Below are 26,396 nucleotides of genomic sequence, written 5' to 3'. Positions count from 1 at the left end.
CCAATGCATTTACTGCAATGTCAGCTGAGGACACCACTTGGACTTCTATACAACACCAGAGTTTTGAAATATGCTTGAGTATTTTGAATTTGAATAATATTCTCCTTGCTGAGAGGTTTTAGCTTCAGCCATAGCTGCTAAAACATGTCGGCATGAAACTTGAAGTTGTGTCATTACACAGAGAGAATTAAAGATTCATTTAGCCAGGGAGAACAAAACAGGGAAGAGAAATCTTGTTTGTACTATTCAAAGAGTTAAACTTGTACTGCTATAGTTAACATGCATATATGTATCACATATGCACATATATATTATGCATGCTAAATACATAATATGCATATTTTGGTATATAAATATACAGATGCACATATATAATATATGAAAGTGTTTAACATTTACCCATATATATCTGTATTAAATATATATATTTGAAAGATGCAGCAAAAACTCTAATGTCAGCCAGAAAAAGAGGCTGGTTAAGCTAGAAAAAGTGCTTGTTTTATGAAAAAGTAAAATTGCAATTCACAGCATTTTATGTAATGCTGTACAAATTACCAGATACCAGAGACTGCATTTCTGGGCCTGAATAGTACTAAAAGTTGCAACTAAGGGCAAATATAAAGACACTTGTTTACAATGCAAAGGCTTAGTCAGTACTATAAGCAATATGGCAATCTGCATAGCAGAAGATATAATGCTTTGTAATGTGATTTTTACTTTACCTATCAATTCCTACACACATGAACAAACTCAACAACAGCCCCATTAATTTCAATCATTATAAAAAGGAGAAAATAAAGGAAATAAACTGATGAATTAAATGGGGATTAATGCATAACTGACATATTTACACAATGATATGTTTACCTTATTTATTGGGTGGTAGCCCTATTTTATAAAGACATCACTAAAGCATTTAAAAGTGTACTAGAGATGTGCTGGCAATCCTATTACTGAAGTTGCTGGTGACATTTGCACTCTTTTCAGTTATGATTTTGTCAAATAACACAGTCTGAAATTACACATGCTAGGTGTGTGAGTGACTTCTCTGTGTGTGTGTGACAAACTCCAATCAGAACTGCTCAGCTTTGTCAAGAATGCACCCAGAGGAAAGCACAGTATGCCTCCCAAAAAGTTGTGTGCCCTTCCTTAAGATGCAATGGAAGAGGGACTTGAACTCTGGAAGGGACAATGACAGATTGTGTCAAAGATTAATATCTTGTCTTTCCATGAAATGACACTCAAATTTATAAACGTGTATCATCTAAGAAAGCAGCTGAGACTATTCCTCCACGTGGGCTTTCCCAGTACTGGTTGCTCTCTAGGATGAAAAGCAGGTAGTCTGTCCCTCATGGTCATCTCCAGTTTCCTTCACTATGAGTGTATGAAGGAGAAGTGAGGATGCAGAGGACAAGAGAAAGACTAGGAAAAAGACTGGCTGAAGTAAAGGTTTGCTGTTGGGGAGAAGAGGAGGGGAGAGGAAAGGAGAGGAGAGAGGAGAGGAGAGGAGAGGAGAGGAGAGGAGAGAAGAGGAGAGGAGAGGAGAGGAGAGGAGAGGAGAGGAGAGGAGAGGAGAGGAGAGGAGAGGAGAGAAGAGAGGAGAAGAGAAGAGAGGAGAAGAGAAGAGAAGAGAGGAGAAGAGAAGAGAAGAGAAGAGAAGAGAAGAGAAGAGAAGAGAAGAGAGGAGAAGAGAAGAGAAGGGTGCAAATGGCTGAGTATCATGGAGAAGCCCACCATCCCCACCTGACAGTCCACTCCCACCCCAGAGCTTGGGATGGAAACCAGCGTTCCTGAATTTCATTATTCTGCTGTCAGGCATAGGCTAAGAAATCTCCTGGCAAAAGGAGATTTCTCTGCAATCTTCTATTCTGACTATTCCAGTATCTCAAATGGCCAGGATGGTTACAGTGAATTCAACTCCAAGGCTGGTCCACTCAGGTATAACATGGCATATGTCCATTCCTTTGCTTTTCAGAAAAATGAAGACTTGCAAATAAATGCAGAAAAACATACACAAACACTCACATACAAGCCCTACACTCACTAGTTGTTTAAAAACTAGCAATACTTTTAATTAAAAAAGTGAAGAATCAGTGTTCAAAAGTTAGGAAACTGGTAGAGCAGCTGCTTTGGGAGGTGTGAGGCACCTGCTGAGCTGGAGACAGGGGACCTGGGCAGCACCCTTGCCTGCTTGTGCCTGCCTCTTCCCACAGGCAGAGTCCTCTGGGAGGGGAGAAGGAAGAAAGTTTGATAATTGGGTAACTCGTATCATTTGGATAGCAAGAGGATGTCCTGATGTGATGTGAAGCACAACTGAACATCTCATAGCTGCCAGCCAGTTGACACTGAAGTCATTGGAGCTCTGCTATGAACACGAAAGGTATAATATTAGTCAAATACTCAAAAATGAAGTTCTAGATGTCCCAAGCAGGACATCCAAAATTACCGAAACCCTGATTTCACAATGATTTAGCTGTGTTTGAAAATATGGACAATACAAACTTCCCGCTCCAGAGTATTACTGAGAATTTCTTTACACTAAAACACTGTTGGGATGAGCAGCACAGAAAATCCTATAAAGAAGCAAGGTCAAACAACATGCAGTAAATACAACACAGGAGCTCCCAGGGTGAACACCTGATTATAAGCATGTGAAATCAGTCACACAGAGTGCAGCGTGAAGTTTAAAACACCATGTGAGCAAATAATTAATATTCTATTAAAGCATTTTTGGAGAAGATATGTTACTTTTGACATGTCTTAACTTTTGAGAATGAGGTCTTGGAATCTTAATAATATTCTCTAAAAGTAGCTTTTATGGATGATAATATAACACATTGACATAAAAGACCAGATGGACTCCAAACAATCTTAATAATGTATTATATATATTTCTTCATGGGTACATGCTTGTCTAAAGAACTACAACTCCTTTGGTGCCACATAAATATTTAATAAAGATAATTTAGAATATACTGCTATAATATTACATCTGGGTATTTTACATCCATATTCCAAAATGGACTTGCTTTAGTTACATGCCAGGTCTATTGGATTCATTGAGCATGTTCATGAGAGTAAGCAATTAGTACTCGGCTTGATTACATTTCTATTTTGAAACTTTCCACACTAGAGGAAAGCATTACAGTATGGGCAGAATTTAAATAATTGCTTAAAAGTTAAGAAAATGCTCCAGTGCTTTTCTGGCTAACAACAAATTTAAATATATGCACAAATGGCTTCATGCACTGAACTGATCAACAATCTTTTAATTTTTTTTTTCTAAAAACAAACCTCAGAAAATGCCATAATATACTTTTTTATCTTTCAAAAAAAAATAAAACCAGAATAAAAATCTCAGGTTTTTTATATGTGCCATTTCAAAACTCAGCTATATAGAATGTTATGTAAACAGTCGACGATGTGCTGAATAATGACATGTGAGTTATTTTCACAAGTGAAAAGTTGGCTTCATGCATTCCTTCAAAACCTCTTGGAATATTTTGAGCTTTTTAGACCTATCTTTTGCCAATAAGCAGACTATTTAAAAAAAAAAAAGTTTGTTCGTGTCCTTGTGGTACTCTTTCTGAAGGCAATGAGTGTTTCTAGAACCAAACAGCCCTAAAACAGAAATTAAAGGTACCCTGTAAATCACTTTAACTAAATGCATTAGTATTTATGATAGTAGATATAAAATTAAAATGCATAAGACACAACCCCCCAAAATGAATGAGGTAACACCCCTACTTCAGACTTTTAAATTCAGAACAAACACTGACCAAATACTAAGATAATATAGAAAGATGCATGAAAGGTCCTTGGATGGCTAATCATATAGTCTTCCCCTGAAAATGTGTACAAATTAATATAATACACAGAGAAGTATAGTGCAGGACCAACCACCCCAAAAACATTTAACACGAACAAAAAGTTCTACTCATGTCACATATGTCAGTCCTTCATACTTCCATCTTTACCTCTAAAATTAATTTTATCTATGTAAGAACAAGATACATCTAAATTTGTTTTGACAGTCCCAAACCAAGTGATTCTAACTGGTATGATTCTGAAGTTGTTCAATTGTTTTTTCACATTGACACAGTGCAGTAATTTCACATTCTTCTGCATTTTTTAAAGTCTACTACAAATTTTAAAGAGTCTATTACAAAATTATGGGCACTAAGAATGTTTGTATAAACCAATTTAGAAAGCTGCTACTAGCTGTGTGCTGGGGATACACTGGTGTGTTCCAGTACAGAGCCTTACAGTGACCTATTGTGTGACCACAGACAAATTGCTTGCTGGGTGTAAAATGGAAATTCACATTTTCTTATGAAAATTTGCTATGTGAGCTGAGCTTGACTTTTTCTATACTGTGATTGCAAGGTAAAAAAACAGTACTTTAAAAAAAAAAAACAAAATCAAAACCAGGCATTTTGTGTATTATATGTCTTTTTTTTTCCCTTAGAGGTAGAACAGTGACTGCCTGGCATGGCATGTTTGTTATATTGAGGTCTTCTTACTGGTATCTTCTTCTTCTGTTAAACTGTGATGATACTCCCAGCCTGGAGAAGTGCTGTCTCTATGATGAGAAGGGAAAGGATATCTTTTCGTGGAGAGATAACTGTGTTTATTGAGCATTCACAGCTTAAACCTAAGTTTAAGGTGATAACAAACAGGGCTATTTGCACTAAATACTATGGTGCTCAGCACCATATTAATGCTGAAAATAGTTTGCAATATGTCACTATATATATGTGTGTATGTATATACATTATGTGTTACCTTGGATACAAGGCTTGCTCTGTAGGCAGCTAACTGCTTCAGATATTCCTTCTTGGCAGCTTCAGTTTTCTTTTTGTATACCTAAAAACAAAGAGCGTCACATTGGTAAATTAATCTGGTTTTGTTTTTATATATCACCGGTGTGTCTCATGCATCTTCATAAAGTCTTTCTAAGTAAACAGCCTTTCCTCCTCATATTGCTTAAAGAGTGAAATAATAAACATCAAATATTTTAAAGAAAATATTGTTCCAACTGTGAAACACTCTTTAACTACCCAGCAGTAATGACAAAACAATATCCCTTGTAGCATCTCAGGTTTAATTGTTCAAAGTGAAGCGTGGGGCGTCCTTGCAAATGGGACCTCTAGGGATGGGGGAAGGCAGGCATGGGCCTCTCCACTGGCTTCCACTTGTGAGATGAGTTAAAACCCTCTGGGGAAGATGAGAATATGCAGAAAGACATCTGAGCTAAATGAAGGAGAAGATGACGGCACCACACAGATCAGCCAAGAGTCTTTCTCTCTTTGCTGGATAAACTGTTGGGGGCAGTCAAAGAAGCTTCATGGAGCAGCTAAGGATAATAAATGTTAGTCATTATTCCCATCTTGATCCTGTATCGGTCTAATTAACTTCTCAGGAGCATGGATCTATTTCTGTACATTTCTCTCAACTCACCAAATTATTTTAAATGCGGCATGTGCACAATCTCATAATACATTAAAGAGCTTGGAGAATCACTTCAATTCTGCCCAAATTTTGAGATCAAAGATTATCTGCAGGGTTAGGCAGGACCTCATAGCATTACAGTAACATGATGTTAGAAAAGCATATGTAGATATTTAGGGTTGAAAGTTCTCAGGAGGAGAATCAGTTTCTGACCCATGAAGCCTAGGTAATGACTTGCCATTAGCCACATCAGTGACAGATTCAGGAACAAGTCAGCATTTCTCTTTGCAAATGTTATCATGAGTTTCTCACTACTTCATGTTTTTTTTTCTGAAAGGGTAGATTTAGGACTCATGCAAGTGTCTTGGCTTCATGTAACTAAGCAGGATTGACTCCTAGCCTTCCTTGTTGCAGGGAAAACCTGAAAAAACATCTGAACTGAAGGTTTAAAAGTAAGGGAGACAAATAAAGGGAAAGAAAATTTACTTTTTTATTGCTGTTATATTTCTCAATTTTTAAGTCACATTCCAGAGGTTAATTCATGTGTTTGTGGGCATTTGGGATTCACAATATTGCACAAAATGGAACTGCAGCTTTGAGTATCTGCTGCCCACTTCTCCAGCCAAGTGCACAACTTGGGCACCTGCGGAAAGCCTCCGTGAAGACAGTAAAGACTATCCACCTTCCCCCTCCCACTCCACACTGCCTAATTAACTGGGCTATTGATTCAAAGATAAAAGATGGGCAAAACTATTTATGACAATTTTGGGGTGTTCTGAATTCCACAGCTGAAAAACACACACGTGCATCTCCTCTCCAGAAGGATAAACTTTATGAATCTTTGAACTGATCTCTTTTGATCTTCTAATGCTCTAGTAAAACCAGCAGTCCTGTAATGGAGAGGACTTGGCAGCACAGAGGGCCCTCACAGAGAACAATACAGTTGCAGACATGAGAGTAGTAGTGTCAGGCTGGAAGGATCCACTACAACACCATTTTTATAAAGAATGTGCTTCTGAAACATTTTTTTGTTTCACTGAGGCTTTGCTTTCTGAGACAGAACAAACCTCAGATACAGGCTGGCAAAACCAGAGGCTGCCTAAAAGGATTAAAGATTTTGCTTCCCAGGGAAGCAAAAGATCATAATGGAAACAGAGAAGTCTTAGGCTTCTAAAATTGTAAATATAAAGACACAGAGGAAAAAAGATAGGTTTTAGCTGTGCAACTGTATCTGTGCACCTTTGTAATTTCTCCAGATTAAGATAAATATATAGTGTTGGCTGATCTCCTATTGTTTTGCAAAAAAAATGGTAGCAATTTGCTTTTGAAGTTGTAATCGCTTGTGATTATTAGGGAAATGTACTGTTTGTTTTGAAAATGAATAAAAAATTAGTCAACAAGCTGTTCCTAGCTGCTAAAATGAATTTAGCTTGACCTGCAGAACAAAGACTAAGTTATACCACTTTGTATTTTGCAATGCCTCTGCATCATTCTGATAGCCGGTTTAAAAACCAGAGCTGAACGAAGAATTTTACACAGAATAATGATCTTCAAAAGATCATGTATCTACTGCCTCCACATTGGGTTTTATTTTGCATTACACAAATATAAAAAATACACACTCCTGCTGTGCTCTTACAGTCACAGCATATTGAAAGAGTCCTCCGGGACCTGACTTTTCCCTCAAACAGTCATATTGCACAAGGTTAACTCAATAATATGAAGCTAACAACAGTTCTGTAAATCTCCATCTAAAACATCACTACTTCATAGAAATGTCATCATACAGCCATTATTTAATTATTTCCCACCTATACATCTACCATGTTCAGTGTACCGATTGTCTTGCCCTCTTTTCTTTGGTCTTCTGGTGAGCCAATAATAGTCACATGTCTTCCATGGTAATATAAACATTAACCATGTAACAGAAGGTCATCAGAGTAAAAAGTCCTTACTGGATGGGAAAAGGTTTTTGATGACCCCAGCCTGCTTGGATGTTTTGCGTTGGCCAGAACAGTCCCCACAGGTTGGCTTGTCTGGAGGGTGGTCAGCTCACCTCGCTTCATCTTTGTAAGGGCACTGGCATGTCCTCTGAGGACAACAGCTTGAGCTCTCACTGTCTATATGCTGTTGTCCTTTCAAAGATGCCTGCTCTTTAGGTCAGCATAAAAGTAGGTTGATGATGCTCACGCTAGTTTTGGAAATTCTGATTGGTCCTGGCTTATACTAAGATTTAGGTTAAGGTCTGCCTTCCTGGGGAGTTGTTCATTTTCATGACTAACAACAAGGTCTGGCTGTCAATATTTTTCTATGAAGGCAAATTATATGGCCCTGGCAGTGGGTACCAGTTCACTGACTTTGTGCTAGACTGGACTTGTACTGGGGGCTTATGAAGGCAGGGCAAGTGGGGAGCGTCTTCAGCAATTTGTAGCAGCACCTCAAACAGGTATAAGCAAGTCAGTTGTCCCTCCCAACCTCTCTTTTTTTTTGCAGCTGTGAGAATTTTTAGCCCTCAGGCTTAAATAGTTTTGCACTGTAGTCATTATACGGAGTTGCATCCCTGCAGCGCTTTTGGGGAGGAAAAAGGCTTGTGTCGTCATTCAAGTGTGCTCTAGAAAATGGCTGAAGCTCTTCTGAGTTTCATGCTTAAGACAGTGCCAAATTATGAAACACATAATTTCCAATAACACATTTAACATTTTTCCTGTAACAAGAAGCAGGCTTCTGTTCTGTTGCTTGTGTATAGTGGCAATATTTAATTTTAACATCTCAGAAATCTCTTATAAGGTCATTTTCCCCTCCTCCGTCAAGCAAGCAACAATTATTAAATAAGTAACTTGACAGGAGCACATACTTATGGAATTAAGTCATTTCTAGCTTGCTTTAATTCAATTAACATGATAATTGAATGTCAACTGATTGTCATTCAGGCAGTAAAGGCCCATTCTGATTCAGCAGCAGATTTGTTTCCTTACACAATATTTTATTTTCTATATTGTCCCAGTTGTGGAAATTGAATGTTGGCAGAAAAAACATTATTTCTGTATATGAAGGGTGGGTCAGCTTAATTTATTCTTATTCTCTTCAGCTTGTTATAGAAACCCCAAAACACCAAGATTACATTCATTTGTCTACAAATGGAATCTGCTGGCATTATTTTCCTACTGTGCTTCACGAATGCAAATTTACACAGCATAATACACAGGTTCTTAGTTTACTATTTAATTACATTTCCAAAGTGCACCCAGTAAGGTAGCTTCAAGTTCCCTTACACTGTTTAGCAAAGCATGCAGCAATATAGAAGATACTTTCCAAAAGGACTAAGTATGAAACTCTACCTTGTGCATGTAAGTATATAATATAGGATTAGGTCACTGGGGAAAACGAATGCCCTGGGCTCCCCCATTGTTAACGTAACAGCCTGGTACCAGCCCAGGGTACACTGGCACCCTTTAGCTCAGGTTTCCTTGGCTGACCATAAATGTGGGCTACCAGTGCTGTAGCAGCCTACATTGAGGGCTGAACTCTATTTATTAATAGTGATGCACATTCTTAAGCCGAGTGCCCTGAAGTTTCATTTGGAGATCGAGGGGTTGTGGGTTATATGGTTAGCCACAAGCACTCACAAATACTAGATTTACCAAATTAAAACCACAGCAGAACATCTGCACTTCTGTTTTATGATGCCGATTTCTGGTCATGTTTTGCTTTATATATTTTAACTGCTGCTTAGTTCTTGTCCTCCTGGATCATAAATTCCTTGAGGCAGGCTTTGTGTCTCCTTGTGCTCTTCTACATGTTGGATAATATGAAACTCATCACTGATATATATATAACTGAAATACACCTGTAATGCCTTGAGCCAAGTTTTTGTTCTGGTTAGTCATCTTTTCCCAATGAACTTCCTCTCAGCTTGCTTGTGGAGAATTATCAACACATCACAACACACTATGCAGCAGGACTCCTGCCCTATCCCATGTGGCTTGCACCCTTGTTCCCTTAGGGGAACAGATCTCCCTTCCCCCAGTCATCATCACAAGAGCCAAAACAGGCATGCAAATATCTGCAAACGTCCTCAGTTTTGAGTATCAGGTGCTAATGGAAGAAGACACCACTGAACTACAGTCCCCTTTGATACTAGAGACTTGTAGACAGTGAGTTAAACTGACTGATGCTCTTAGGAGAAAAAGACACTTTCAGAATTTGTGCCTCATGGTAGTCTGAAAAGGCTTTGTGTCTCCTAGCTGACAAAGCACATTACAAAGAACCATGCTACTTCCCTGGCTTTGCCTAAATAGCTCGTACGAGAATGACAAAGAAGGAGAAGTTTTCAGTTTATCTTGTGGATGTCTCCTTAGAGCTGACACTTGCAAGCAAGTTATATTTGTCTTTTTAAAATGATGTAAAGGTGCCCACATTTGTTTTGATGGAAGTGTTCCATAAACCCACAAAAATAGTATATGCAAAAATAGCAAATCAAAAAGCAACATGACCGATTTTGTCTTTTTGGTCTCCGCAGTGTTATTACCCATGGGAGTGTCATTTTCACAGGCTACAGTTACAAGAATGGCATCTGATAAAATACAGTAGGCTGCAATCCAGAATTAAATTCCACATTCAGATTGTCGTTCCTGGCCCTACATACCTAGGATCATAGAGAAAACTTGTATTTTTTCCAAGTGGGAGACATATCTCTAGTTTTAATCTTCTGATTTTGCAGCAAAGGCACCTAGAGCTGCACACACTCGTCTAAAATATGGAGAGAGATATTCCCACAGCAGTCAGAAAAAAAAATCCTCAGAATTGCTTAATGGATACTGAAATATGTTACCATTTGATTTTTAATCTAGGTACATACAGTAACAGAAAGAGGCCCAGGGCTAGCTATATGGCTCAGCAGTCTCTTTGACTGTAGAGCATGAAAAAGACACTGATGACATATTAGAGGCTTAGGGGAAAGAATTCAGTCTTTCTGGCATGCAGGGGAAAGATCACAGGCCAAATTCAGCTCTCTCACAAACAGTGAGACTCGACAGAGATCACTGGAAATTGCAGGCATTTGCGCCAGGCCTAAATTTGACCGTATAGGCTTGATGCTTGCAGCTTACAGGAGAGGGACTGTACATTTTATCAGAAGCATGTTGGATGAAAGTTGGGTACAAAACAAATGACATTAAACATATGATTTATGTCGTGATTATCTGCACTTGCTGGTATTCTTTTTGTTTAAAATAAGGGTGTGAGCCTGAATGGAGCACAATAATTGGGCCTAAACCCAGTTTTGTACACAAAGGATTTAAAGCCATGTTCCTATGGAGCTTGAATGTATGGGTAAAGGGTGGGGAAGAAGAATGAGTAGAAAATTAAGGCTATTACTTATGCGTGTTGCTGTGGCAGTACTTGAAATGCAGGGTCCTTTTGGCCCAGCTCCTTCCAAGTACAACAAGAGGATGAAGTGCAGTTATAGTCAACATTCATAACTCGGCTGCCATGTGCGATATTTATCTACAGGCTGTGTCTATTGTATGTAGCAAAGAGATATTAGAAATTCACCCTGGGCAGGGGGGTGTCTGATGTTCCCCATGACTTCAGTGCTCCTGGGAGGCTGCAGGAAGACGAAGCTGCCAGGTGGGCTGGGCAGGACGCCAGCAGCCAATAGCCTGTATTACCCTATACAGAGTAAGATGCGGCAGCTCCTGTGGTGACCTACATTAATTTTATTTTTTTTTTGCAGCAGAGGGGAAGGTCTCCCATCCTGAGTGTACAGCATGGTCCTGCTCAGCCCAGCTCTGGGTGGGAGTGGGAAGGGCCAGCTGCCAGAAGTCCTGCAACAAAAATGGATTGTAAACAGGGGGCCTGATACTGCCCCCTTCTAAAGTCAGTGGAAGTTAAGGGGTTCAAGGTTTGGTCCTGTGGAAGCCAGGGCAATAGAACAATCTGAAGATACAAATTTATGTATATGTACATATATACACATAGACATGAGTTTGTATCTGTGAGTATGCGTGCCTATTCTTGGCCCATTTGTGTTCTGGCTCATTAAGCCCAGAAGCTTGCAGAGGAAGGGAGAAAGAGCAGACACCAGGGTGAGGACCAGTTGTTTAAAACTCTTGATGCGCTCGCCTAGAGCTTCAAAAGGTAGAGATGCAATTTTAATACAGAAATTTGTCAAGAAAACCAGTGGATCTCCCAAACAAGTCTAAGGCGCATCACTGGTAAAAGCGACTGCCGGTGCAGGTAGCTGTCTGTTGTGCCTATTCCTGAATCCATTTTGCTTGTAATTCACTTTGGCAGTGTGTACACACAGATGTGCCTTCGCTTCCTCTTCTCAATTACAAAAATAAAACAAAGCTAAATTTAACCTTGCGTGGTCGTTTATCTACTAAACTGAAGGTACATTCTCATCCTTTTACAAGTGTTAAAGTTATTCCTTGGAGATTGCTTCATTAGCAGGGACATAATTTTTTAAAAATGTCCTTTTTAAAGGGGGAACAAGAAGTAGATAAACAAACATCTGTGTGAGTATATGAGCATATATAAGAGTGAACAAACTGTAAATTTATGTTTTCAAAATGCTACTGACTACCTTGACCTGACGGTCTGCTTATCCTCTGGAGCTATTTCAGCAACACACTGCAGTCCCCTGAACTGTCTGACGTCCTGACACTGGGCAACCCAAATGTACAACCACACAACAGAAACATGATGGGTCTTCCACCCATGGGATGAGCTCAATTGTTACGTCAAGCGATGGGACAGCAACACGGCATTGCACCCTGGGAGGGAGGAGGAGCTAGGTTAGGTGTCCCCAGGGGCCAGGCAGAGCCAAGGCCTCTTGAAACACTGATCTTGGATCCATTTTGATCTGACTAGTGGTGTCTTGCATCACAAGAGAAGCTTTGGAGAGATGAAGTGTTGGCCAGCATTACTTGTAAACCCCCTCCTGATCTACCTGATTCATCCTGGCACTGGATAATGTGCTGCTACATCTAAAACTTCCCTGTGATCAAAAGAGAAACTTCTAAAACACTCTTCATTCATTATTTTTCATGCCCAAATCAGTCTGGGTTATTTTTAGTGACCAAAATAGAAACCCTTGAAAGCTTGTGGGTTATAGCGAAAATGGTAACAGCATCACAAATGTTGACACTAATGCACGTGGACTTCAATTTACTTAAGTATTGGTAACATACAATCCAAGTTCCATCAGATGTTAAAGAATAAACTGCAGCTTTTATCTAGTGGGTCTTTGAGCACCAATGAGGAGTAAATGATTTGATTTTGTGAGCTCCAAGGATTTGTCAGCTGCCTCATAAGTATAATTCTGGCTCTTCATATTCCTGCTGCTTCTAATTTAGCAGGACAGGCTCATAATTGAAGCAAATTAACTATTTACACTTGCCACTTCTACCGGGGAAGAGGACACATCAGCAGGAAAGAATGAGTGGGAAATTAAATTCTTCCCACTTGTGTCAGATCTGCCCTTATATAAACACATTAACAGTAATTTCATGAGGCGTCAAACATAGGAATAAATACTGAGGGATGAAATAATGAGGTGTTGCTATTGAGCTGAACTGTTGCAGCTAATATTACTGCATATGAATTATGCAGCCTGAAAGAAGGCATATGTTACAGCACTCAAACAGTCACTTCACCTGCTTCTTCTGATCATGAAGTTTTGGGTCCCCTAGGTGAATCCATCCTTCTTCCTGCTGCAAGGCCAGTTCAACATTTAAGTAAACACACACACACATATGTATGTATGCACACTAAGCTGTTCATAGGAGGCCAAATTCATTCCTGCTAGAATTCCAATCAAGTCACTGAAGTTACACCAGAGATTAATTCTGTTGAATGTTGAATAGACATTCAATTCCATTTTTAGAATAATAGCACATTTATTAAGGTCTTTGGCTGAAGTTTTAAAGTTACACTAATGTAAACAAGAACATTTTGTTTGTAATTTGCCACATCTATTACAGCTTTACTAGGACTCCAATTAGAAACTTAAGGTTCATTTAGTACACACACATCTGGTACTGATTTAAAATGACTTTCTTTTTTCATTTAAGGACAGAAAATGACCTAAGTAGCCTTTTTACCCAATTTGAACCAGCATTCTGTCTGAAAGCCAGAGACTTGACCATTTAGCATGCTGAACCCTCTTTCCTGGGGGGTGTTTTTCTCCCCTTTGCAGTAAAAATGTGTGCAAAGGGCAAAGATGTACATAAATAAGCTACAAAAATGGGATGCACAGAAGTGTAGTACTGACTAAGGAGAAAATAGTGTTTGTGATCATAACAGAGGAACTAGAAAAGGCACTGAAAACATCCCTGTGCTATGGCTACAGCACTGACGAGAATGTACCTCAACATACTACTGCTACAGCTGCTTTCCATTCACAGGTTTATTAATCTGAACAGCTTCATCAAACATTTACAGTGAAAAATGAACAGTCCCTGCTTCTGATCATGTGTAATTATTGTCCCCAATTCAGAATTTGAGAAGAAACCATGACAAAGTCCACCATGATCACTGAAGTCCTTTTAATTTCTAGACTCCTCTGTGTAGATAGGTTTGGACAAACAAAACACAGGCACACACACCAGCATTGTTTGGAAATGGCCTTTCTACTCAGAAATTAATGGGAATAGTTATAGCATATGACCCCAAAATGCAAATGTCTTCATATCGGAACATGAGAGTGGAAGTACACCAGCATCTGCTTTAATCTAATAAATTGCAATATTCTCAGGGTAACAGCATCAGAGTGTGATCCATTTTAACTATAACTCCCCGCCAATTTCAGTAAGGCACCCACTGTCGTCTAGTTCATAATAACGCTTCCTTTTCTGTCATTCAAATCCTATTTTCTCAAACAACATTTTCCTAGTTTCTTCACAGTTTGAAAAACATACGTGGTTCTTGCACAAACCCTTTCAAGCTACAGTCTAATATGTCAGGTTATCAAAATTTTGTTGCAAAGGCTTGGACATGCATATACTGCCCTTAGGTTGTTACTGTACTGAGTTTCAATACCGTTATTTATTCTGTGGTCAATCTTCAGGAATAAACAAGAAGAATTCTATGCATTTCAGAAAAAGCTGGCTCAGGTCGTAGGAACAAAGAAGATTTCCTTTTGGCATGAAAACATGAGGTTATTCTTCTTTCTCAATAGCTGCATTATGTTCTACTTTCTGATTCATTTATATTTACTATTTAAATAGTAAAAGGAGTTCCAATTCAGGAAACATAATTTGGAAACATAATTCTATTTGAATTCCAGAATAAGCATTAGCTTCCAAAACATAAAAGCCAGAAGCTTTATGATAATTGAATCCTTTCAGCAAGTATAATTCATCAATAAAGTATTCCTCTAATGATGTTATTGTTTCTTTATTTAACTATTTTTGAATTTCTGAAGCTTCTTCAATGCCAAATACCAAATGCTACATTAATCATTTGTATTTTTAGAGTCCAATTTTCCTAGCAGAGACATGGGTTTCATAACAGTTACTAATGCTCTGGATCTGAAAAATTAGGCCTTTAAAATACAGACTATCTAGTCAGTTAAGATGTCTTGTAATCATTACTTTGTACTATTAGATCCCTAATGGAATAAAGAATGAGTTTAAATTTATTCTAGAAAATAGGATTGCCAATTTTTTTAAATAGGGACTATCTTTTATTCTTTTTGTACAGTGCTAGATTAGAAAGGGCCTGGGCCTGGAGTTTTAACAATGTGCTTAATAGATGATAATGAATAGGCAAAATGAGTCAAAGAGCAACAAAGATATGCTAACCCAAACTCTTGGAATAATGTGGCTTAAAAGTCTAGTTGCAGCCATTTTTTCATGGATGTGTCATGTGGATTCCATAACACATCATTCTGATGGGTTCCAACTTAAATTAAGGACAACAGAGATAAGGAACATAAATTTTATTCTGCTGTTCCAGTGTAGGACTTATTTAATTATTGCTTTCAACCACAAATAGGAAATCCAAGTTAAAGCTGGAAATTTAGGGGTTTATGCACTTTTCTTAAACAGAATTCTATGGAAATACTTCAATTTTCTGCTGGTACTACTAACATGATAAGCTCAAAGGGAACGTGCATTCTCTAGTCTTTTAGGTTTATCTCTATTATATGGTCTTGGACCATTATTCATGAAGTCAAGTCTTCTGCGTTGTAAGCGGAGCAAATATTATGGAAGGAAAAACTGCAACACTGCAACAGCCACAAATTAAAGGTCATTATGAAAAATGGTGGAGAAAACCAAGCACAAGATCTGGCTAAATAAATAATTTTTGCTTGATGTCATCACTAGAGGGATGTAAGATTAACTAGAGAGGCAGGCTCTTGAGAAGTCCAGGTCTCTGCCTTTCACCATTTCAGGAAAATTTGGATCCACAATCCAACAGGCAAGCAAGATGGGTCCAAGATACAGATCTAACTACTTGGAGCACTCCTGAGGTATGTGTTTGGATGTCCAGATTTCAACACAGGGAGTGATTCTGGGCAAGGACCTTTCTTTGGAGTAGGAATGAATTTAAGCCAGATACCACAGTCTACAGTTTCTCAGCTTTGGCTGGAGGTCCTGGCCAAGCACAGCAGGCACAGCAGGCTGCTTCTTGCACGTTTGGGCAGTCTGCTGAGCAGTGGCTACTCCTGGTGCGGCTCAGCACTGTCCCTCCTGCTGGCTGGCAGGTATGTGGGACAAGGAGGAATGGCATCAAAACCTCTTGCTTGTGAACTTATCTAAAAACATAGTCAGTATTTTTTCTGAGTCAAAAGTGAACATTCATCATCATGGTCCCAAAACTTAATGTTTGACTGTGAGAGAACTGCTGTACTGGGAAGCTCTAAACAACCTGTCAGATCAAGGATGTAACCTTGGCCTTTGTCGGACATATTAAAAAAGGCAGAAGGAAGAGACAACAAAACAAAATAACCTTAATGTGCCAAGCCAAGTGAATTCTCTGACCCCTGTGTTCAGAAAGTTACCTTTCCTCCAGCTAAACCTTCCAAATGCTGACCTTATTCAACAGTGGATACTAGACAGAATAAGCTGTTGGTTTTTTTCAGTTAGTCAATGAATGCCAAATCTTGATTCCTATTACATTGTTATCTTTAACAGGGATCTAGATGTACCTACACCACCCCGTTATTAGCAAAGAAAACCTTTTTTTCCTAGTCCAAATGAGTTTACCTACCAAAACCTCATAGCAATATTTTCCTTTTAATTCTTACCCTTATTAAGTATAATTGTGTTATAATTATATGCTCAGTGTGAATGAATGAGATGCAGTTTTGTCCCAGTACTTTTCCTCTCTCTGTGCTGACATCAACCCCCGCCCAGGTCTCCTGCAGCCAGTATAACTCTCACTGAGCATATCCTTTCCCTCCATATCTGTTTCTTTCTTAAAGCTCCCATTTCTTTATCTGCCCAATCCATTCTGTTGGCAATTAGTAAAAATGCAACCAATAACAACAGAAAAGCAATGGTATGCTACAACGAGGATGAATGGTATTTGCCAACTGTCACCACATGAATGGGATGAGCTTCCAAAGTTGCCTACTTTTACATAGCATTTTACATTAAAATTCTTTAAAGGTTCGGATCCAGCTCTGCCGACCTCATTACAGAATCAAGGCCTTTCCACAGAAGATGGAAGTTAACTATGAGATGTGATTGCCACAGCCCATGTGTATGCTGGAGGATACCGCAGAACACTGTTGATTTGCCAGTGTCCACCCTACGTCTCTTTGGGTCAACACATCTGTAATTCCTCTCATCAAAGCCAGGTGAGTTGGGAGAAGTGAGCCCAGCTCCCCTTCTGGCATCGTGGGGCACGGAAACACCTGCAACTAGGAGCTTGGATATACGTCAGGTCCCACTGCACAGATACAATTGCTGGCAGCAAGGTCCTCCTACACCACAGTGTCATAGACAGGACAATGCCATCATAAAATATTAGGCCCACCAATTTCAGTATAAAACAATCCTAAATATAATCCTAAAGCTTGTGTCACACCCCAAAACTAAAAAAAATCTCTTTTAGTGGTTTCATACAGAAGAAATGAAACAATACTCTCCTTATCTCAGTCTCTTTAAATCATATTCCTGAGATGGCACATGTTCAAGTTTCATCCCAGCAAACAAAAGAAACTGCCTACAGTGCTTAGATGACCCTGATAACACTTTCCTGAAACAAAGCCTCTGAGCTACAGCACATTTTGTACCTGTTTTTGTTCTTCTCCTAAGCCGTCCCACATTGAAGCTACAATTTTAGAGACTTCACCAAAAGTAGCATTGGGGTTTTGGCCCTTGATGGCTGCTTGAGTGTCTCGAAAGAATAATGCATAGGCAGACACAGGCTTCTGTGGCTCATTTGGGTCCTTCTTCTTCTTCTTTTTGGGAGTTTTGGGTTTCTTTCCCATATCTGAAGCAGGTCTCTTCTCTCCACCATTGACCTGTAACATAAAATTAGAGAAGTACTATAAAAAAAGCTAATTTACTTCAGTCCATCCATCATTATAGCTTCCGTGATAGGCAGAGATTTTGGATTTTGCATGAAAAAAATGGAATTTTAGTTGCCATCTTTGATAATCCAAAAGTTGACACCATCTGACTTAGTCACATGTATAAAATTCGTAAGTAGTCCAGATTATGTAACTTTTTCCCTCAAAGTGCTTTATATTTTGCTTTCATTTAATTGTTATAATCTCATTTATAGTTCATCTGGTCAACTTTTCACCTCTTGTAAGTTTTATTGCTAATGGCTATAACATGCATATAATGAGTAAATTCAAATGAAATTAGTTTCATTATAGCCTGACGACCACTTCAACCACATGAACCACCTGCAGACAGCAGGAACACTGTCATTTCTACCTTTTCCTTATCCTCACCCTTTCCTAGAACTACTCCAGACTAGTGTTCAAATCAATTTCTACTGCAGCTGGTGGGACACATTTCAGGCAATTTGAAGAGAATCTGATCGTGAATAAAATTATTCAAATTATAGACATTCCCCTGCACACCTTTTAATTAAAATCCAAAGAAACAAAGCTTTACTAGTACACACAGTTTAGACCGCTTTGGAGTATCAGTTCTGGTCCATCTGGATTTAGCTGCATAGTTTTTCCTTCTGCTCATGTAAAAGCAAATGGTTTGAGGAAAGGAGTGAAAGAGTGTATAAAGAAAAGTGCATGTGCATTATTTGTGTACCACCTGAAAAAACTGCACATGAGCATTTGTGCAATTTTTTTCAATGCAACTATGCTTTGCCACTGAATAACTCAGAGACCCTGATCACCAAAGCACCCTACTTTCCTAGGTGACTTACAAGCACATAAAGGGACACTGTCCTGATTCTTCAACAGATTGGAGCTCCGTGTCAAAGCAGCTTCTCTTGATATGATCACTTAATTCACTATACCTGTAGCAATGATGTGTGATCTTACCAGAGGGTTCAAAGGCTTTTTTCTCTTGTTGGCATGGCCAGAGTACTGTGCATCATAAGCATTTTGAAGTACGAGAAGATCAAGAGCATAAAAGGTATGCTCTAGGCTAAGGATTTACTAGGCATGACTTTTATCACATCCTTGTATCATTATTTTTTAATAATGCATATCAAGTGACACAGGAGAACACAGGTGTTCAAATCAGTGGAACTGCATGAGGAAAATGGCTGGAAATTCTCATTTCGAGCAAAAAACTTTTTCGTTTTTCTATATACATCACTGTGTGGTGTCCAACAGGGCCCAGGTGACTACAGTGGATCCTGGATCTCTGTGGCTTACTAAACACAGCATCAAAGTGACGAACACAGTTTGAAAACAAAGTTGCTTGTTTCCTGAGCATTATGTTACAATAGATATATCTTTAATACAAGGTTAATGGACATGGAGCCTATTGGCAGCATTTGGAAAATATCGAAAAACAGAAGCAGTGTGCTATCCATTATTAAGTTATCCAACATTTAGTCTCTTGCTATTATTTCATTCTACAGGGTACACAAAACTACCAGCTGAATGGTAATTAACTAGGGCTCCCTAGTTAATTTGGCAATATCAGTCTAAACTCTTCAGACAGTTCTGTGCAAAATCTATGAGCAAGGAGGCTTGACAATAATTTGGGCTATACTTAAAATTTTACCTCTATTATTTGCTAAAGTTTTCCTCTTTTCAGAGTATTTTTGGACCAATGAGATTTAAAAGTTCTCTGTATATTAGGAAACCACATTACTTAAACTACCCTTAAACTAGGTGATATGCTGCAGAAACCTGTGTAAAATGTCATCTGGTAAGCTGTTCTGAGAACAGCTCTAAAATCTTATTCTCCAACCTGAATGATCAAGAGACTTCAAAACCCCACTGTTAAAAAGGGAGTACTCACAGGGGAAATTCTGTTTGTCTTATATGAAAATAATGAAATAAAAAGAATACCAGAATTCCAGTACTAATAACCTTGCAAATGGCTGAGATGATGGCCTACCTTATGCTCCCATCAGTCTATCAGCTTCATAGACTCCACTTCTAACCACCAAAGCAGAGACAGATGGGAAATAAAATAAAAACCATATATATTCTGCTAGGCATAGACTTGTGCCTCAAAATCCCTGGAGGTGTAGTTAGCTCATGGTAATCCACCTCCTGTCATGGCTTATTGCTTAATTATGGTGATGTATTTAACTTATTTATCACAAGAAAGCAATAATCTTTCACTTTAAAAAAGTGTACATTAACCATGTTGCACACATAATAGATCACAAGAATATCTAGTGTAGGATTTAAAACTATCAAGTAAGGCACATCGTTGATATCTAAATGTCCCTTGAGAAGCTGGAAAATGTCTATAAGCATATTTAAAATAAACTGCAATAGTACCAAAGCCTTTAATGGAGCTAGGAGAGCTGTTTTATGCACACTATCTTGCAGTAATCGCTGTAGTTTAAAATAGATTTTAATCAAGCACCATCTGCATAATAGGCTGAACAGACAACATAGAAATCTACTTATAACTCTTATCATATAAAGTAAATATTGTAAAACCTCTACCACATAAAGAGAATATGCTGCAGCAGTTCTTTCGTAATTGTGTTTCTGTTAGTTAATTCTTGCTACTTGCAGTCCTCTCACTATCTTCCCTCTAAAATACATTATTTGAGATTCTCTCATAAGTGATATTCAAATGAGCATGGAAGAAAACCCCATTATCCATCTATGAAGAAATACATATTTGCGAACCAGTAGTGCTTCCAGTAGCTCACAATTATGCTTGGCAATAACCGAATACATGTTTAATGATCCAACAGTATGAATTATGGCAAGAATTACATAAATGTAATATTCCAGCCTTGAAGTGGTCAGAATAAAGCATGTGGTAAGTGGCCACTTTGTTTAGAATGTTTTTATAGTTACTTACAACTATTGCTTTTTAAATTCTCCCTCTTTTTGTCTTCTAACCATAGTCCCACATAGTAGATCTAGAAGAATTAAGGAGACTTAGGGATGTACACCACTTGCAGAAACAGTATCCTTGGTCTGAGACTACATTTCATATTTTCATGGACCTAGCAGCTTTCTGACTGTATATACATAGCCTTTTAATTATTCTACTGTTGTCACTGATCTTATGGTCAAGCAACCTCAGCTGTCTTGCTTTTAGAGCAACAGTGTGTAGGGCAACTGAGCCCTCTATAAGGCAGCTCCTTTCCCTTTTTTGCAAGGGAATATATGACGTTTAAAGTCCAAAAGGCCTATATGAAAGAGCCTTTATGAGAATGAGTATTGCCAAAAAATATTTAGCAGCTGCTGCCATTAGTTCTGTGTATGTTGGATAAGGCTCACAACAATTTGAATATTTACCTTAGAATGAACATCCAAGAAGCTCAGTACATGAACAATTACAACAGTTTGTAAAGTTTCCTTATTACTGGAATTTGGAATATGTACATTAAGCTGAAATGGTCATTTCCTCCATGCATGGAAATCAGTGGTTCACTAGGGATACAATTATATTTCTAGTCCAAATGTATATAATGTACATATTTGTTCATACTTTCCGTCATCCTCTTTTTATAAATTCATTCAAACATGAACAGGACACTGAGATTTCTGTATTTTTTTCTCTAGATAGACATAGGTATAGTTGTTAGGGATTTCTCTACCAAATCTGCTATCAAAGGACCAGTGGCTTCTCTTTCACATGTAAGGCTGGGTGTTCAGCTGGTATAAATTAAGGGAGGTCATCCAACATGGAGGTGGTTTTCCATTTGGAAATGTACTTTTTCTTTTTCACCAATGTTGGTACATAGGCAAAAATCTTCTCCTGCTAGTTAAACAGGGAGAACGTCACTGTTGCTGTTAACAATACAGTGAATTCAGTTGTTTTTTACATGGTCCTCATGGCAGGAACATCCTACTGACTTCATGAAGCTGCTCCAATGTGGCGAGCTCCAGCAGCTACTACATGACTGCAACATATGCGATTCTACTGAAGGACTGACTAATGAGCTCTGGCCCTGATCTATGAGGTAATACCACACATCTCTATGATAGTTTATAAAACAAACAGAAAACTCCAAATTTAGCAAAGTTATATTCAAGGCAAAAGATGGAGGTTCTCACAAGAGAGAGAACGACCGCTCTATCTCTTCCTGTCCCCATCCAGTGCCGCCTTTCACTGGGAGGAGGATTTCTGGAATGAGAAGAACTCTCTCAGGCCGCTCAGAAGAAGCTTTTAGAAAGTGTAATACTATTGTGGCTGGGGAGAAAGATCTCCACAGAAAGCTGGTTTATTCTAAGTATCTGTATCCATTCACTGGCAGCTTCCAAGAAGAGCAACGTGACAGAAAGATATAGAGCGGAGGCGTTTAAATCGTAAACTACAACAATACACTAACTTCTTATGCCAATAATTCAAGCCCTCTTGTCTTTCATGGAGGGAACTACAGCAGAACCATTGCATCGGATCAGGCATGCCAGCCCACTGCCCATCTCTGATGGCGGCCAAATTCAGGCGTTTTCACGAAGACCTAAGAAATCCCACAGAAGACAGGTATGGCATAATCTGCCCCCCATCAAGCTTGCAGTTAAAACCCTACTAGTCGGAGACAAATTTAAGCCCTCTGTCATTATGAACTAAATTTAATATCCTTTAAAACTTTTCTCTTAGAAGAGAAATTATAATTATTGAACTTTAAGGCAATGCATCAACTTCAGCGTACCAAATTTAATTTCGTGTTATGTGTTGTGCCTTTTCTCACCTTTTTCTGCTTAGACTGAGCATGAGAGAATTTTAAAGAGAGTGTTCCAAAATAACATGGCTTGTTAAAAAGTTGAACACTATATAAACTGACTTCCACAAAGAAAGGACCAAGTTTTACTTGGTCTGCAGTGCTTAGTATTTCTTTATTGAAAACATTAGCTTCAGATGAGTACTCTCTGCATGAAAGCACAACCCTCACTTTTGCTAGCACAAAGTGTTGCAGTGAAAAACTACATGAAAAATATGGGTTAAATAACTGAAATATTTGATAGAAGCAGAAAGGATATCTTAATTATTTGAGTGGATCTTTTCTCCAGAAGTTTAGAGCATCTTGCACACTCCCACCAATATATGTAAAAATATTAGCAAAGCAACAGGAGTAGCAAATAAATTATTCTGAAAAAGTAAAGGCTGCCTGGAATTATTTTTACATAGCTGCATTCTAATGTCTCCCTCAGTAAGGAAGTGCTCATTTAAAATGTATGAATTATTCAGCAATTTTTAAAACCTAAAGTTTGTGAAATCAGGGGAAAGTCCTGAAATAAAACTTTTGAATCAGAATTTATTCAAAATGTAGTAAAACATATGTCTCCAATTACATGATTATTTTATAGCTTGAGGCATGAAAAACAATATAATTTGAAAACAAATCAGACTTACATTTCTTGACTGGATTATACCTCCTCAGTGTCTCACAATACATTTTCTTCACATTCCTCTCAAGTCTGCAACTTTTCCCCACAAGATATGGTCATGGTACACTACATGGTACACACTACACTACAGGACTGCTATTTTGTAGTGACCATAAAATAGAGCTAAAGAGGTTCTCAATTTCAACATGCTCTGTTCCTGGTTTACGGGCTGACTTTGTGCTAAGACCCAACCTTTTTGTGTATCAGCTTTTGTGTCTGCAAAATTAAGATAAGTGTGTATTTTTGGGAGGTTTGCAGGATTTTGTGAGGTTTGGGAGGTTTTCATATGCAAAACCTGCTATATAAATTAACATTTATCCTTTATACTTGTGTATTTTTGGGAGGTTTTCAGGATTTTGGGAGGTTTGGGAAGTTTTTGCATGCAAAACCTGCTATATAAATTAACATTTATGTTTTAAAAAAATTTAATATGTAAATGACTATTATGACTTCATGCCTGTACTGACACTAAAATGAAGCTTAAGTATGTCATGATGGAGTCGGCACCTCCCAAAGGATAAATGCATAATGGGACTTCAAGCTTTTCAAGGTAAGATTTTTAAAGTTCATAGAGGAACTTTCTGTTCTGGTTGCTATGATGTTCTGTTTACTCATCCTGTGACCAAGTAGCAAAGACTAGCATATTGTACAGGCTGTTCATACTTTTTATAGCAGTAACTTGATCTCTAACTAGGAACAAACATCCCTTCTATGCAAGTGAGAAAACTCAACCTTTATATTAAAGTCCTAAAGGAATGGCTATCCTTTGAGTGTTTTACAGGATTCCAGTTTGCTCTCACGAAGAGGAATGATGTCATTTACTCACACTGCCTGAAGAATTGACTGGAAACTACAAGTTCTGTATTCATAACTGTTCATTCACTTCAGTCAACCACCAACAATGTATAAAGTATCACCTTAATAACTGTGGCCATACGATCGATTTAGCAGGTCCTAAAAATATCCATTTACATAGTAATCCTAGCATCTAAGCCTACCTTAGAGCTATCTTCTCCTTCATCTTCATGGACTGAACTGGATGGTGAAGGAGTTGCAGATTTGCTTCCAGGTGGAGAGGGCGAGTTGTGAGGAACACTGTTTCCACCCATATTCAAACCAAGCTGTGCACTGAGCTGGGACTGGTTAATAGTAGTCAGCTGCCCGTGCTGCATCATTCCTGGCTGCCTAACATCTGCAGGTTGAACCCTTGGCCTCATGGTTGCCATCTGAGGATGGGAACTATACTGGGCTCCTTCTGTATTCCGTAAATCTTGCATCTACAAGAGGAAAAAAACTGTATTAAGCATATCACTAATAAAGTGTTCTGTTCCTTTAGACCTCAGTTGGCCTGATCGGCTATATAAGGCTTAAAAGAAATGGCAAGTACTTAAATAAACATGTAAATACTGGAAATAAACAGAGTAAGGATATGATCGACATTTGCATAACACTGACTGTTATAAACTATTCAGGCTCTAGCCTCAGCCCATGGGAATAGCAAAAAGCAATGAAAGCTTGTTTCTTTATAGAGGGGAACAAAAGGGCACTGCTTTCTGTAACTGCATGTAGAGTATTTCAGAAATGCTAACGAACAGGGACAGGTTTGCACTCTGAAGTTCAGAACCGGATCAGTACATGAATATCCTCAAAATTCAAGACAATTTCCAGATCCTACTTTTTTTCTTCGGATTTTTGTGTGTGTGAGCTGTGAATTTTGGAGTTGCAGTTTTCAGAGTTCGAATATCTAGTATTAGGTCCAAATTTATTTTGCCTGGTGCTGTCCAATGAGATACTGGAATTTTCAGGATTCAGATGACTGACAAGAAGGATGCATTGATAGACTGATTAAATGATTTCTGAGTTGATTTGCTGCTAAGACATATATGAACGGAAAGCTTGGAAGTCGCGGGATTGACAAATGAATCCATTGTGCTATGTGGGTCACCGCTTCTTAGCATTAACGAGACATACTATTTTAATGCAAGCAACAAATTCAGTCTCTGCAAGGATAAGAATTAAAAGCACTGGAGGATGAAACTCCTTTCTTGTCCAGAGGTCAAATGCACCATACACACACTACAGCAGATTGCCTGTAACATCTTTTCAGTATACTCATACGGAAACATGACAAATAGGAAAGAGTATCAGGGAGAAGCTCAAATTTAAGCTAAGGTGTTCTGTGGGTGATTTAAAATTGAAGTGTCACTTCAGAGCTGAAATGAAATAGATATAGTTGTCCTTCTGTGCATCAGACAAACATGCCGTACGTATTGAGTGGAATCTGACAGGAACTACCATTGTGTAAGTTCCATTATGATAAGCACATGTGTTAATGGTTCAATATATTAACATAACCACATTTATTCTACTGACAGTCTTTGTTAGACACGTCATGTGAATTGTCTAAAGATCACTCAGATTTTTTTTTTAAACTTTTTATAGCTCGTGACTTCTATAACCTATCTCATCCACATACTCCTATATATCACAGCAATCTGTAAGATACCTTTCAGCCAGTAGCGCACAGAAAAAGAAAAGATAAACCTGTAACTTCACCTTTTCTCTTATTATTGATAGTGCAAAAATTTATCAATTTTAGGGAGATACTTTATGAGCTTGGGGATTGATTTTTGTAAAGCTGACTGGCTGGCAGTAAATCAAACTAATAATACCATTAGTTATGGCATACTTACCACTTTACATGTACGTGTGTCTCTGAAAAGTATTTGAAATGGCTTCTGACAACATGACATCACAATTATACCTGTATTTATATTGCTTTAGAAATTAATTGCTTTTGGTAAAAAAGGGTTATCGATACAAACATGTTCAAGTTCATTTAATGACTACTAAAGCACCGGAGGAGAGGAGCAGAGACAGCGCAGTGTATGAAATCAATTGAAGGCTGAAATTTGAATCCTGGCAGACATTTATATTTTTAAAGACTGCTACTGACTTCTTGTTCCCTTCC

The 26,396-nt window shown here is 38.3% G+C and overlaps 1 protein-coding gene across 7 annotated transcripts in view; it reads right to left on the bottom strand.

Annotated features, from left to right (window-relative positions):
* TOX (thymocyte selection associated high mobility group box) overlaps nt 1–26,396 on the bottom strand; it is a 227,978-nt gene that overhangs the window by 22,343 nt on the left and 179,239 nt on the right. For 6 of the 7 annotated variants that reach the window (XM_030012688.2, XM_030012685.2, XM_030012684.2 and 3 more), the window contains exons 4-6: nt 24,424–24,702; nt 17,699–17,929; nt 4,786–4,866 (exon numbers count right to left, since the gene is read on the bottom strand). In XM_030012688.2, the coding sequence (XP_029868548.1) occupies nt 4,786–4,866; nt 17,699–17,929; nt 24,424–24,702 (591 nt within the window). The remainder of the gene's footprint in view (nt 1–4,785; nt 4,867–17,698; nt 17,930–24,423; nt 24,703–26,396) is intronic. The other variant, XM_030012690.2, reaches the window with a different exon arrangement.

This window comes from Aquila chrysaetos, chromosome 4, assembly GCF_900496995.4.
Source record: "Aquila chrysaetos chrysaetos chromosome 4, bAquChr1.4, whole genome shotgun sequence".
Taxonomy (NCBI): domain Eukaryota; kingdom Metazoa; phylum Chordata; class Aves; order Accipitriformes; family Accipitridae; genus Aquila; species Aquila chrysaetos.
Note: the sequence above shows the minus strand (reverse complement) of the source record. Positions and strands in the feature narration are given on the sequence as shown.